This window comes from Microchirus variegatus (assembly GCF_963457635.1).
Source record: "Microchirus variegatus genome assembly, chromosome: 7".
NCBI classification, from domain to species: Eukaryota; Metazoa; Chordata; class Actinopteri; order Pleuronectiformes; family Soleidae; genus Microchirus; species Microchirus variegatus.
In genome coordinates this window covers 25,535,313-25,549,520 of record NC_139808.1, presented here as the reverse complement: position 1 = coordinate 25,549,520, position 14,208 = coordinate 25,535,313, and the positions used below count along the sequence as shown (strand labels likewise).

The following is a 14,208-nucleotide window of genomic DNA, read 5'->3' as shown; positions in this document are numbered from 1 at the left end:
AGTTAAAAAGACTTACCGAATCCTGAAAACGTGGGTTAATCTCCAACAATTTGCAATGGAAATAAAATCTCAATATTTAACAATGGAGTCTGGTGTATTTCACAACAGCGAGCGACGAGCCGCACTGAACTGAACAAATCTTTTTAAGGAACCGATTCTAATGATTCATTTACATTGAAAAAAAAACTGCTTTACAAGTCACTCGTTTGCGTGATTAATACGAAGTCACGTCAGTTTCATGCAGCCGTGCTGTGTTGACTCCGCCCACATTGAGGAGGTTGGAAAACCAACCAAACAGTTTAGAGGCGAGGCGAGCTGGGACCATGTGGTGGAAACACGGCATAGGACAATCATCTGTCACTTTATGTATATGAAAATTTAAAGCAAAATTATGCGAGGCTAACGTCCTCTTTATAGCAAATATGGTATATTTAAAAAACTATTCACTTTCTAGGCACACACACCACTGGAGAGTGCAAATGCAGACACAGATGTGTACGATCGTCATGCAATTTTAATGCACTTCTGGGAGAGCACATATTCGTATTAATATGTCAGCCGCGTAAGCGTTGTATCAGCAAAGTGAAGATGTTTTATGTCTCTCCAAGGCTCTATATTTATGCACATTAACCATGTTTTCATTTCTGAATTTAGCGGCAGTTTAAGGCACCATTTTGTGGTGTTTAAATGTCTTAAAACTGGGGAAAGCAAACATTACAAATGTTATGTTGGAACATTTGTCTGTGAGCAGCATAACTTAGAGTTTACAGGACAGATTTTGATGACATTTTCCTCAGGGATGAAGTTGATAGCACCAGGAATAAATTAGTTATTAGCTCGTCATTTCAGTGAGTCATTAAAGCAAAGGTGTCTGCCCCTAAAGCTGCAACAAATATGGTGACAGTTCACACTAAAAGGGAAGGCCTGACATATTTTCCTGAAATGAAAATGGTTGTTTAGAAATGATAACCTTGGTGATAAATGCACTCAAAATGTCTAAACCCAAGAAGAATAAGAATAATTTTTAGTCGGCACCAAATGTTCTATTATCCGAGATTTAACTCTTCATATCTGTGTCCTTCTCTTTCGCAGGAGAGGAAGCTATGTGCGTTCCCATTCATCGAAATCTACGGCGACGACATCATCAACTACATGGTGCCGCTGTCCCGCCAGACTGACTTTTTGGTTCCCGAGATGAAGGAGGAGGTCAAAACGGACGTGAAAGAAGAGGACTCTGACGAGGACCGAGGAACTGACATAACAGGTTCCCTTTTTTGTCCTCAAACACCCATTTTGAAGTCTTGAGACGTTTGATTTGGTGTGTGTATTGGTGTTACAATCGAAGCATTTAGCAGACGCTTTTATCCAAAGTGACTTACAAAAGAAGAGTAAGCTACATAGAAGAAGTCTTGGAAAGAAATCCACTCGATAGGAACAGTGGACTGACAGAGGGTGAGAGTTTCTAGAAGATAGAAGTTCTGGTAGGGTTCAGTAGGTCATTCCATCAGCGTGGAACGACGCACGAAAGAGCCTGAATTGTCTTGTGCGAGGTGTTGGCACCGCCCGACGACAATGCTTTGATGAACGGAGTAGTCGAGGGGTAATGTAAGCATTTAGGAGAGCGTTTAAGTAGGTGGGAGCTGAACCATGAAGCAGTGGAGCTCAATGAACAGAGGGTTTTTGGCTGATTGAAGACCAGACGCACCAACATTGACGCTGTTGGTTTCGCAGCCGTAAAAAAAACGCCACATATTGGACGATAGAGGCTGTCTAACACACTGTGTGGTGTGATTTAACATCTATTTTCTGTTAAATGGGAAATGCCATTTCACAGAATTGTTGCGTTACGTTGAAGAAGCTAAAGCTGAAACCATTTACTCCTCGCAGGGAAAATGCTTACTGATTAAATAAATCATCTGAGAATTAGACTAATTGTCCCTCCTTCCGTTCAAATTGACTTTTTGGAACTAGTGGAGTTAGTTCTTACCTAACCATAACCCTAGCAGAAGCTCTGTATAGTGGGCCCCCCCTTCTTAACCAGAGATCTGTCTGAGGATCGAACCCTGGCCTCCTGGCTGTCAGACCTGGACTGAACCACCATCACCACACGCCGGATCAGTAGGCCTGTGCAACAGAGTTTTAACCTCCTAACCTCTAACCCCAACCCAAACCCCAACCCCAACCCTAACCCTAGTTGGTTTCTAGTCAAACCCTAGCAGAAGCTCTGTATAGTGGGCCCCCTTCTTAACCAGAGATCTGTCTGAGGATCGAACCCTGGCCTCCTGGCTGTCAGACCTGGACTGAACCACCATCACCACACGCCAGATCAGTAGGCCTGTGCAACAGAGTTTTAACCTCTAACCCCAATCCAAACCCCAACCCTAACCCTAGTTGGTTTGTGGGCAAACCCTAGCAGAAGCTCTGTACAGTGGGCCCCCTGCCTGGGGATCGAACCCTGGCCTCCTGGCTGACTGACTTGGACTGAACCACCATCGCCACACCCCGGATCAGTACGACCTGTGCAGCAACAGAGTTTTAACCACCTAACCTCTAACCCCAACCCTAACCCTATCCCTAGTTAGTTAGTTAGTTAGTTAGACAAACCTTGTCTCTGTAGAAGCTCTGTATAGTGGGCCCCCTCTTCTTGGATCGAACCCTGGCCTCCTGGTTGACAGACCTGGACTGAACCACCATCACCACACACCGGATCAGTAGTACCTGTGCAACAGCATTTTGACCTCATAACCTCTAACCCCAACCCTAACCCTAGTTGGTTTGTAGGCAAACCCTAGCAGAAGCTCTGTACAGTGGGGCCCCCTGCCTGGGGATCGAACCCTGGCCTCCTGGCTGACTGACCTGGACTGAACCACCATCACCACACGCCGGATCAGTAGGCCTGTGCAGCAGAATTTTAACCTCCTAACCTCTAACCCTAACCCTAGTTAGTTAGTAGGCAAACCCCAGCAGAAGCTCCATCAGATGCTGATCAGAGATGCAGCCATCGCATTGAACACTTGTTTCACCGTCGAGTCACACATTAAGTATTCACAGCATCTTCTCAAATAAAAGTAAACACAGTTGAAGATCGTCCACTTACTTTACAGAAAACCCAAAGTTTTAAAAGGTTGCAGAACAGATTCATCACATGGTTGTTGGGTTTGTGTTATTTTGTAATTGCGCTCTAATGAGCCGTGTTGGGCTTTTTTCTGCTTTGTTGCAGCCGCAGCCTGTGTCAGTGTCTCGCAAACAAAGAGGGAATGTGTGGCGGCTTTTATTTTATCGGGCGCTGCACTGACTTCCTGAGGACATGATATATGAGACACTATAATTGTTCTGTCACTGCGAGTATGTGACTCCAAACACGATGTCTTCCCTGTTGCTGCTATTACTCTTTCAAACTCGATGCGCCCGTAGGCTGGAGCCCCGTGTCTGTATCGACGTCGACCTTGTACAAATCACCAGAGAAATCAAATGGCTCTGGGTCGGTGGGTGTGGGTGGGCCTGATTTACATCACATGCCGGTTCCATTGAGCAGAGAATCTCCTGTAAACACAGCGTGAATGTGGACAAAATGAATCAGGACGAGGATCTGGTATATGAGCCGTACATGTGGATCCACCTGTGACAGGTGAACGCCGCCCTCCAGAGACGCTACAGCGATCGTCTCGACTGTAAGCATCATCGACTTTCTGCTCAAAGTGAAAGTAAAGGGCTGCTCGCAACTTTTAAATGAGTTTGTCAGCGTCGGCAGACCGAGACAAGCTTTAGATTGTTGCTTTTGCCTTTTCTAACAAATGAGAAAGTTAATAATACAGACCTCAAGTTTCTGGAAAGCAATTAATTCTATCCGCTTTAAACCACTCTCTGTCTTCCTCAATATTTGAATTTGAAGTAGTGATTTCTACACACAAACACCAATTAGTGATAGTGAATTTGTCCTCTCCATTTAACCCTTGCTCAGGTTACGAGCCCAATTCCTTTCTTCTTGTTCATGTCCTGTCGTGTTTGGGTTCCGGAAGTAACTTCAGTTCTGTAAAACATGAATGAGGTCGTGGAGATACTTAAATAAATGTTGCAGGAGATGTCTCTCTGTTAAGTATTTCCATAATTTTCCTTTCACAAAGTCAAGCACCGTATGCTAGAGTTCAGACCACATACCAGGATCAGACATTAGCAGGAGAACGGGGCTAAATAATGTTCAAAAGTCTGACATTGTGCTTGAAATTCAAACGACGAGAGGTATAAATGTCCCCCAACGAAGGGTACTGGTTGCCAGGGCAGCAACCAATGCCAAAGCTCTCTAAATGACCTGTTTACACAACACAGAGCAGTTTTTATATATATATAGTATATGAAATACCTCAACTAAACCAAATTAATTCAACACAGATAATATTACTGAAACAGTCACTGCAGCTGGCATCAAACAAATAGATCCTTTAAAGTGTTATATAGTGAAGTTGGCGCTGGATTTCATTTCAAAGTGGTGTTCAGAAAGGTCTTAAAGGGTAATAACTAAACTTCCTCTTCTGAGGATTTTGAAAAATGCCAAGAAATGGTCTGAGAGCCGCGAGTGACACAGAGAGAGAGCGAAAGGTGACGAAGTGACGGCTCCAACATTTAAGGCAGGACTGGAATTTCACAACATTTGATTAAAACTGTCCTGGAAATGGTGGAAACAAGGCAGCAGTTCAATATTTATTTGCTCCTCACATGAAACATAAGGATGTTGAAGCAACAAGGCATGTTGAGACTTAACGAGATTCACCGACATTCAAAATTGCTTTTACCTGATGAGGAAGAGAAGGAGCTGATGCACTTCCTCGTGTTTGTAGATTATAAACTCGCCCTTCATTTGCTACATAAATAAGTGTGAAAATACTGCACCGTTGACTCTAGACTCAAGTATTTTTTGGTCTGTGTTGCAGTATTTTGGTGACCACACCTCATTTTAAGACTTTAAGGATGCTTTGCACCTACAGCAATTCAACCACAAATGCTGTGGTTCGGTTTGTTGCATAGGTGTGAATGTAATCTCGGTCCTTTGCGCACCAAATCAACCGGTCCGAGACCTGCCTGAAGGGGTGGTCTCTCTCGGACCACTTTATCCGCCCTACTTTGGTACGGTTCCTCTGGTGTGAAAGCAATCGAACCAAATGGGACGAAACGGTCTAGTTTAATGCATTATGGCTATGAGATACGGGATTACCCCGGATTTCCACCGGGCATGTCAGTGCCTTGTAACCTCAGCGGCGCAAAACTCTGCCCAGCAGCGCAAAACTCTGCTCACTCTTCAATCACCACTGGGCGCAAGAAGCCGCGACGTACCCGGTGGAAATGCTCACATTGATTGGAGTGGCAGCGATCAGCTCCGTTGATCGCGACGCTTAAGTTCCACGGCGGTGACGCGCCCGGTGGAAATCCTTTTCCGGTGCCGATGGTCTTCGCGGTCTATTTTGGTTCGTTTAGAACCATGCATATGTGAAAGCAAACCGTACCCACGTCTGTTTGCTGCATTGTAACCTTTTTCTGACTGGTGCAGACCAAAGCAGTCGAACCATAGGTGTGAAAGCGCCCTAAGACTGATGAGCACAAGTGCATTCGCGACCTGTACGACGCAGGCACTGGACGTGAAAATCAAAAGTTGTAAACTAGCAGTGACACGACCACTGCGGTTGTTTTGGGTGTTAGATGGAGCCTAAACTGTCAAATAAGGATTCACTGCCTTCAGAGGGAGTTACACAGTGTCCGACCATCTATTCCTCATTTATTTATGTATTTGTTTAAATGGAATTCTTCATTCAGAATCCTCAGAAAAAGAGCGAGGGCTGCAGGCTGCAGAGAAAAGACTATAAAAGAAACGCTGCACTTGACATTCCTCTCATGCTCTTTTTGAAGAACGCTTAACACCTACAGCCTTTTTTTCTTTTTTTTTTATTGTTATTGTTGTTGTTCACAAGATCTGAGAAGAAACTGTTGTGGTACAAACATCAATGGAGTGACAGTGTTTTTGTTATTCTGAAGTGTTATCAGAGCTCAGAGGCTGCTGTATATTCTGCTTTAACACTGCGATCGCGTGAGTGATCCTGGGTGAAGATTTCTTTGTAGAGGTTTGTAAGGAGACAGAAATGGATGTACGTTTGTCACATTTTATGAAAATGACAAAGCGACGAGTGATTACATGTCATTCAGGGCTCAGGAAACAGGCAGACTCTTCAATAAATCCTCAACAAAGCTCTCTTCATGAGTAAAATGTTGTTTGGCAAGCCGGCTGTGGAGATTCCTCCTTACACTCTTAGAAATAAAAGTGCTAAGTAGAACCACATAAGGTTCTTTGGCTTGTCCTCGTAGCCCTTTTGGAGGGTTCCACCAAGAACCCTATATTCAGGAAAGGTGTTTTAAAGGGTTCTCTGGATCAAAATGGTTCTTACTGGAACCATTAGTGTTACCAAGAACCCGGGAAAGGGGACCCCTCTGGAGTGTATGTTCACATCAAATCATAGGATTTGACAGAAATGTGGCGGAAATGAAAAGGTTTTCCGGTTCATTTTTGTCTCGTCTTTTTCTTCGGTAATAATTCTCGAAGCAGCGAGGAGGGGAACACGTTATTCAAGATGTTTGCTTTATCTCACTAAAGTTGCAACTCCCAATCGTACTGAGTCTGGCGGACGATTCGATATCCTGAATAAAGGGTTTTTCAGAAGCAAATGGTTCCAGGTAGAACCTCAGCACCTTGTAGAAGAACCCTTTTGGAACTAAGAGTGTACCACCTGACAACCTAAGACAACAAAAAAATAAGTTAAAAAAAGTGATTAATAATAGCATAGAAGTGCAGTGCTTGGTTTGAAATGGCAAACTTAGCAACCGAGGAACTAGCAGAAGCAAGTAGACAGAGGACGTAAGACGTCGAGTCGAGTGGAGACGAAGTCGGGAAAAAGAACAGCAACGTATTTAAAATGACACAGAAGGACAGGAGGAGGCTGTGTGGGAAGCTAAAGTAGAGCTGATGCCCCCAGAATTCCTCCGTTATATATTTTATTCATAAGAAGACAAGAGCGGGGATTACTAGGACATTTTATTTTCATGACTTTTGACAAGAACAGCGACTTAGAAAGTCGTCTATTTGGGGTAAGAGTCAGAGCGTATGGAAGAAGTCAAAGTAGGTGAGATTATTGTGTGGGACTTAAGGATTAGAGGCGTTGGAAACGTCACGCGCAGATGATCTCAGATCGCCATTTTATCTGCGGGAACTAAAATGTGAGCAAGCGATCGTCATTTAAAAACCCAGCAGCAATTAAAACCACGTTTCCCAACAAATGAACAATAAAAAAAACATAAACTGTTTATGATCTGATGATTTTGTCACAGCAGAGACAGAGAGCTAGAGAGGCAGTAAACAATCAAACAAAAACAACACTTTCAGGATTATCTGGTGATCACAGCAGTCACTGGGCTGCAAAAAAAGAAGCGTGTTAATGTTTGGAGGACACGAACCAGCGTCAGTGTGAAACAAGGCCAGTTATAAACCACCATTTTACCAATGATACGTTTACTTTACTCCCTTTTTAAGTGACTTGATTTTACCCTTTAACACCGAGCGCATCGCAGATGATGCGTTAACGATAGCGCAATTTGCGTTACCGTAATCACGAGATCGGAAAAATTCCACCTGCGGTGCGGTTTCTGAAAGCTGAGAAGTTGCACGTCAACGTGGTTATTACGGTAATTTCACCAGAGAGGAGAGAGTTGGAAAAATGCCAAATGTTCGTTTAAATATGTTTTATACTGTTCAAATTTGGAATTGAACCCGCAAAATCAGTTTTTCTTCATTTTAAATTGTTACAATACACTACTTTATACTTTAACATGCAGTAAAATTGTAAATAACTGCCAGATATTGAAAGCTATACTAGAAAAATGAGCAAAAACACTTACTCACAGGACATTTTCTGGTTAAAATAAGCAAAACTAAAAAAAGTCCAGACGGACATTTTGAGGCTGAGGTGCTTAAATGTTTTACAACCTGAAGAAACGTAAACGACGATGATGACGATGAGAGTGTGTTTTTTCGTCTCTTTAACGCACGTCTTCAGTCTTTGCAAACAAACGTTTTAACAACACGTTGACGTCTCCTCTCAAGTTTCCTCTCCACTGTACAAAGACGAGATCTCCCAGTGGAATTAGATGTAATATCACTGTGGAGTTATATTTCTTTTTCTTGACCTAAAGAGTGAAAAACAATATCTATATCTCACTGCACACCATTTTTAAGTCCTCTTTATATATATAAAAATCCTGTGCTCCACTCTTCTGCAGTGGTTTAATGGCATTGGTTTAATTAGTCCCACGTTCTTTATCTCGACCTTATACAACGATAACTCCTCACTGTTTCATGGGGATGAACTTGCCTTTTGTTTATTTATTGTTGCTTTTCTAATAAAACCTACTTTATATAATATATCTAATCTGATCTAATTAAATCGTATTAATATAGCAGCAAATCTCTGCTCGAGGCACTTTACATAGTAAGTAACTATACAGCAGAGAGAAGAGAAGCATAATTCACCAAAAGAGCAGGCGTCTGGTCAGGAGACAAAGTCTACCTTTTAACAGAGAAGAAATCTCGTAAAGAACCAACTGATCTTCGATCTGCCCCGACCGATGGGAGGGGGGGGGCCGGACCGGACTCTGATTCCGCCTGAAAACGTAGGTCTTGGTTCTCTTCAAGGGAACTAAAAAAAAATGCAGGAAGCGGACTACAACACAGGGCATTGTGGGTAAAACACAATCAAAACATATGTGCGTGCAAAACGATAGCCGGTAGAAATGTTTTGAGCCCATTGTTGAAGGGTATTTGTGTCGTACACTCTTAGAAATAAAAGTGCTAAGTAGAACCATATAAGGTTCTTCGGGTTGGTCCTCATAGGAGAACCCTTTTTGGTTCCAGGTAGAACCTTTTTATAAACGGTTCTCTGAATCAAAATGGTTCTTACTGGAACCATTAGTGTTACCAAGAACCCTTAAAAAAAGAAAGGGCTTTTCAGAAGCAAATAGTTCCAGGTAGAACCTCAGCCCTTGTAGAAGGACCCTTTTGGAACCCTTATTTCTAAGAGTGTACACTCTTAGAAATAGAAGTGCTAAGTAGAACCATAGGTTCTTTGGCTTGTCCTCATAGGAGAACTCTTTTGTAGGGTTCCACCAAGAACCCTTTTAAAACCCTTTATTCAGGAAAGGGGTTTTAAAGGGTTCTCTGCATCAAAATGGTTCTTACTGGAACCATCAGTGTTACCAAGAACCCTTGAAAAACCCTTTCCCCGGAGAAAGGATTTTTCAGAAGCAAATGGTTCCAGGTAGAACCTCAGCCCTTGTAGAAGAACCCTTCTGGAGTGTATGTTCACATAAAACCATAGGATTTTACAGAAATGTAGAAGAAATGAAAAGGTTTTCCTGTTCATTTTTGCCTCGTCTTTTTCTTCAGTCGTAATTCTTGAAGCAGCGCCGCCTCAGGCGAGGAGGGGAACACGTTATTCAAGATGTTCGCTTTATTTCGCTGAAGTTGCAACCCCCAATCGAGTCTGGCGGACGATTCGGTGTGAAAATCACCGAAGAGTTGTCGTGGAAAAACATTTATATTTATTTACCCGGTTGGAACGAGGGTCTTTCTGCACGGAGGTTGCATGTTCTCGTCGGCTCCTCCCCGGGTTCTCCGGCTTCTTCCCACTGTCCAAAAACATCCAATGTGAGGATTAGTTATATTGGACACTCTTAAATTAACCGTAGGTTTGAGAGGTTCTTTGACTGGCGACCTCTGTCAGTGTTGACCCTCATGTGGAGGATGAAGCGGTAGAAGATGAGTGAGTGAACTGTATCTCAGTTTGAGCTTTGCTAACTCCTGCTTCCTTCTCGTCCATCATTAGTAGACGAGAACATTCATCTCTCTTCACCTTTTGGTTTGTGCTTCTCCAGTCGCAGGTCGGCACCGTCTGTCTTCTCATTACCAACCCTCTCCTCTGTTTCAGAGAGTTTGAATCTGCAAGACCTTGATTCTCTCTCTCTAATAATCCCAGTGGGCCCAATTTACCCCACTAATTTAAGCAAATGCTATCTGATAGACGATCAGAGGCATAGCTGCCTTCAACCAACAGCGGGTGAAACTTGTCCAGTGTGTTGTAGCTGGTTCCTGTGGGGCCTGTCCACCCAATTACCCTAAATAGACCCATTATTTCCCCCATAAAATCCCTTCAATTGTAAAAACCAGTGTCTCTGGTTGGTAAAATAAAATAAAATAAAATAAAAATCACTTCATAATCTCCATTTGTATGAATTTTCTAAAGCGTTATTTCTGCCTTTTTAGCCGTGTGTGTTTGGACCTGTAGTTAATCAACGGGCCGATAAATAAATAAGACATAAATAACTTTAATAGACTCGTCATGTACTTTATTGTTCTGCTGTTGGATGTGATAATTAGATTGTTGAGATTTTTCAAATGAATGAAAAACCAAACCGTGACCTTTGTCTGGAGCTCAGAGACTCGCCTCTTTATTGTGTTTTGGTCCCTGATGATTGGACGGTAATGTGTCGGCGTCCTGTGGGGAAGTCACGTCATGTCCGAGGACATATTATGTCAGAGTATGTCATTTTGTTTTTTTAAAAGTTAATACTCTCAAGACTAATCTCGAAAACAAAACAAAATTAAATGGTCTTTTTTATGACGTGTCATTAATCTCACTTCTGTGATCGTTTCACTTCTACAACATAATTAAGAAAAACAGAAGATATTTACGTGGCTTTTTCTTTCCGTCAACCTCTTTAAACTCAGAATTATGCCTTTATTATCAGAATTCTGACTTTATTCTCAGAATTCTGACTTCATTCTCAGAATTCTGACTTTAAAACTCAAATTTCTGACTTCATTCTCATAAGTCTGACTTCATTCTCAGAAGTCTGACTTCATTCTCAGAAGTCTGACTAAACTCAGAAGTCTGACTAAATGCAGAATTCTGACTTCCTTCTCAGAAGTCTGACTTTATTCGCAGAATTCTGACTAAAACTTAATATTCTGACTTTATTCTCAAAATTTATTCTCAAAATTTTTCCTGTGGCCCTAATCCTCTTCCGTACGCCTGCTAATTTAGCCGTGCTACAAGTATTTGTTGTGTAGGTAGTAGGTGTGATGTTTGCCTTTTTCTCTCTCCTTCACACCCCACTTACTTATAAGTTTCTATCATTTCTCTGATCCACCTGTCGGAGACGCAGGAAGTTGTTTTTAATTTCACGAGCAGCTGATTGTCGTGCACAGTTTTTATTTATCACCCCTTCTTCTAACAGTGACTGCATCTAATCACAGCCGAGCGTGTGACGGCGTTTATCTTCCGAGTTGCATTAGAGCAGAATATCAGTAGGCGGCGATAATGAATGGCTGTTTGGTCGCAGAGAATCGTAGATCAATTAGAATCAGGTTTGCTCTGAAAGCATTAGCGAGCTGATCATGTGGGTGAGGGGATCTCCAGCAATTAAGCTAATGGACGTTTCTTTTAAAAAGGATGATTCCAGATATGCTTCACCTGCAGCGCCGACAACGTTTCCTTCCTCTAAAGCACCGTGAAGCAGGATAATTAGAATCAAGTGTCATGTTTTGGTTCGTGGTCTTTGACTTCATTTAAAATAGCTCTAATCTGCTCAACTCTAATAATCTGGTTTGCAGCGTTATGAGATTTAATAACTCGGGTCAAGCTGAAAGGAAGAGCGGTCGGTGTCATTATGATGGTATGAAGTATTGATCTGGTGAGTGTTAAGTGACACACGGGTAATTTATATGACCCAACGTGTTTCTTGTGTGTGTGGTTTGTTGACCTTCACCAAGGAGCTATATGTTTATGTTATGTCTGTCTTTTAGCAACATAACTCCAAAAGTCACAGACGGATTTGGATGAAATTTTCAGGAAATGTTCGCATTGGGACCAGGAACAAGTGATTCAATTTTGGGTGTGATCCGTTGAGGGGGGGCTGAGCTGCAATTTGTGAAATTTGTGAAAATACATCACAGTTCAAAGTTCACTTGGCCTCGTTTTTATGAACAACAAGAAAAGAAAAACGCTCTAATTTTGTGACTTCTGCACAATTATTGCTACTTTATATCGCGGCTAAAAATGCAATATCAAATCAATCGTAACTTTGACTCAACAACACAGAAGAAGACGGAAAACAAACACATTTTTTAAAGCCTGAATATGTGACCTATAAACACTCAAACACACCCAGGATGTCCATATAAGGAATTGTGTATTATTCCCCCAAGTTTCTACCAGTATAGTTCTGCACCATCTCACTTTTTGGCTACCCTTCCGTTTGGGTACCAAACACAAGTGGGACCACCTCCTAAAGGGGCGGAGCTAGAAAAAAACGCAGCGTGTTGATTTGTCGACACAAAATCGTCTGCTATGACGTCATGCTATTTACCGAGACGACGTACGGGATGGGGTTACTTCTAAAAGTTTCAGTAGTTGCATTAACCCTGGAAATATCTGTACTGTGAATGTATAAGGGATTCTTTGGGCCAATTCCAATTCCTATCTTAACCCTCAAGCTCAACCCTTAATTTAACTGGCCCTCAAAACCAAGTGTTGAGGGTTATTTTGTCACTTAGAAATGGGACACCCCTTAAATGCAGATACGTCTTCAGACTGTAGGGGGCAGAATAACGCGAAAGCTGCGTCCAGTCTGTCAACTCCAAAAAAGAAGAAGAAGAAGAAGAACACATTTACGTCACGATTATTTATTACGATCCGTTTGTCAGTCAAGTTATTAGGTTGTCAGTTAGTTATAAGATGATACTCATACAAATACCACAACCACGGACATATTCAGCTGACAGTTACCACACACCACGGCTTATTAAAAAGTAAACGATAGCAAAAACGATCGCTTGTCCGCACCGGCCGGCTATTGACAAAAGATCGTAAAATAAAAAATAAATGTTAAGTAACAATGACGTCAGTAATCCATAAAATGGGCCTAAACTAAGATAATACAATGGTTTTCATCATTTTTATATCTCTATTAACAAAGAAAATGTGTAGGGTACTTGTTTCGCTGCTTTCGGCGCCATCTTTGTTATGTCAAAACACGCAATGCATTCTGGGTAGCCCTTGCACCCAAAGGTGGTCTCTGAAAATCTCAATATTGAGGGCGATGCAGCCCTTAAACTTGACCCTCAACTTAATTTTCTGAGAATCGGGACAGCACTTGCACTAGAGGGAGCGCGCATTTGAGATTGAGGGTTAAGCAAGGAATTGGAATTCACCCTTTTTCTTTGTCTTGTTTTTGTTCCAGGTGCAGATTCCCACAGTGACGTGAGCTCGGTGAGCGGCGGCGTCCCGTGGGACAGCAGAGAGACGTCCCTGGCCGCGTCCACGGCCGCCTCGCTGGCCTCCTCTCTGCCTCTGAGGGACGTGATGGACGCCGGTGAGGACGTCCGGCACAGGGACCACAGTGACAGAGACTCCAACGAGTCCATGGGCAGCGGCTCGTCTTTTGAAGAACTTGACATGGATCAGGACGTGCAGGAGGTGGTGCAGCAGCAGCAGGAGGAGGTGGTGCAGGAGGAGGAGGTGGTGGTGCAGGGGGAAGAAGAGAGGGAGGTCAGGGAGAGGGCGACACCCGAGGGCGGAGAAGACGGAGCTGGAGAAGGAGGAGTTGTTGAACTGATGCCTGAAAGAGACGAGTCCATGGGGGACGGAGAGGAGTAAGGGAGGAAGAGGAGGAGGAGCAGGCCACGCGACGTTAGAGTGCTAGAGAGCTTCTCAGTTGTTGCTGTTGCTGGTTAATCTGTCATTTAATCTGTAATCTGTTCATGCCATGACCAACAAACAGCCACATTTCTGCACCTTCTAATTATCCTGTACATTTTTTTGTTTTTTTGTTTGTTTTTTTAGGGCTGGGTGATACGTCCACAAAAAACGCATCACCGTGAATCCGTCCATTTTCTGTCCTCCATAATCCCAATCTCAGCTGACATAGGGCGATAGGTGTGGGGTCACAGCCTGGACATTCGTCCAGTCCATCACAGGGGACACGTATAGAAACACAAACAACCGTTCACTCACTCACACTCACTCTCTCACACCTCAGAGTGGCCAAATTAAGGGGATTGCGACATTTTGGACACTCTAATCTGCATGTTTTAGGACTGTGGGAGGAAACCGGAGA

The 14,208-nt window shown here is 42.9% G+C and overlaps 1 protein-coding gene across 1 annotated transcript in view; it reads left to right on the top strand.

Annotated features, from left to right (window-relative positions):
- Window positions 1–13,748, top strand: part of tex264a (testis expressed 264, ER-phagy receptor a) — a gene marked incomplete at both ends in the record, with an annotated part of 85,299 nt that extends 71,551 nt beyond the window's left edge. The window contains 2 exons of the mRNA XM_083892006.1: window positions 1,093–1,264; window positions 13,333–13,748. Coding sequence (XP_083748132.1) covers window positions 1,093–1,264; window positions 13,333–13,748 — 588 coding nt within the window. The remainder of the gene's footprint in view (window positions 1–1,092; window positions 1,265–13,332) is intronic.
- Between the last annotated feature and the right edge of the window lie 460 nt (window positions 13,749–14,208).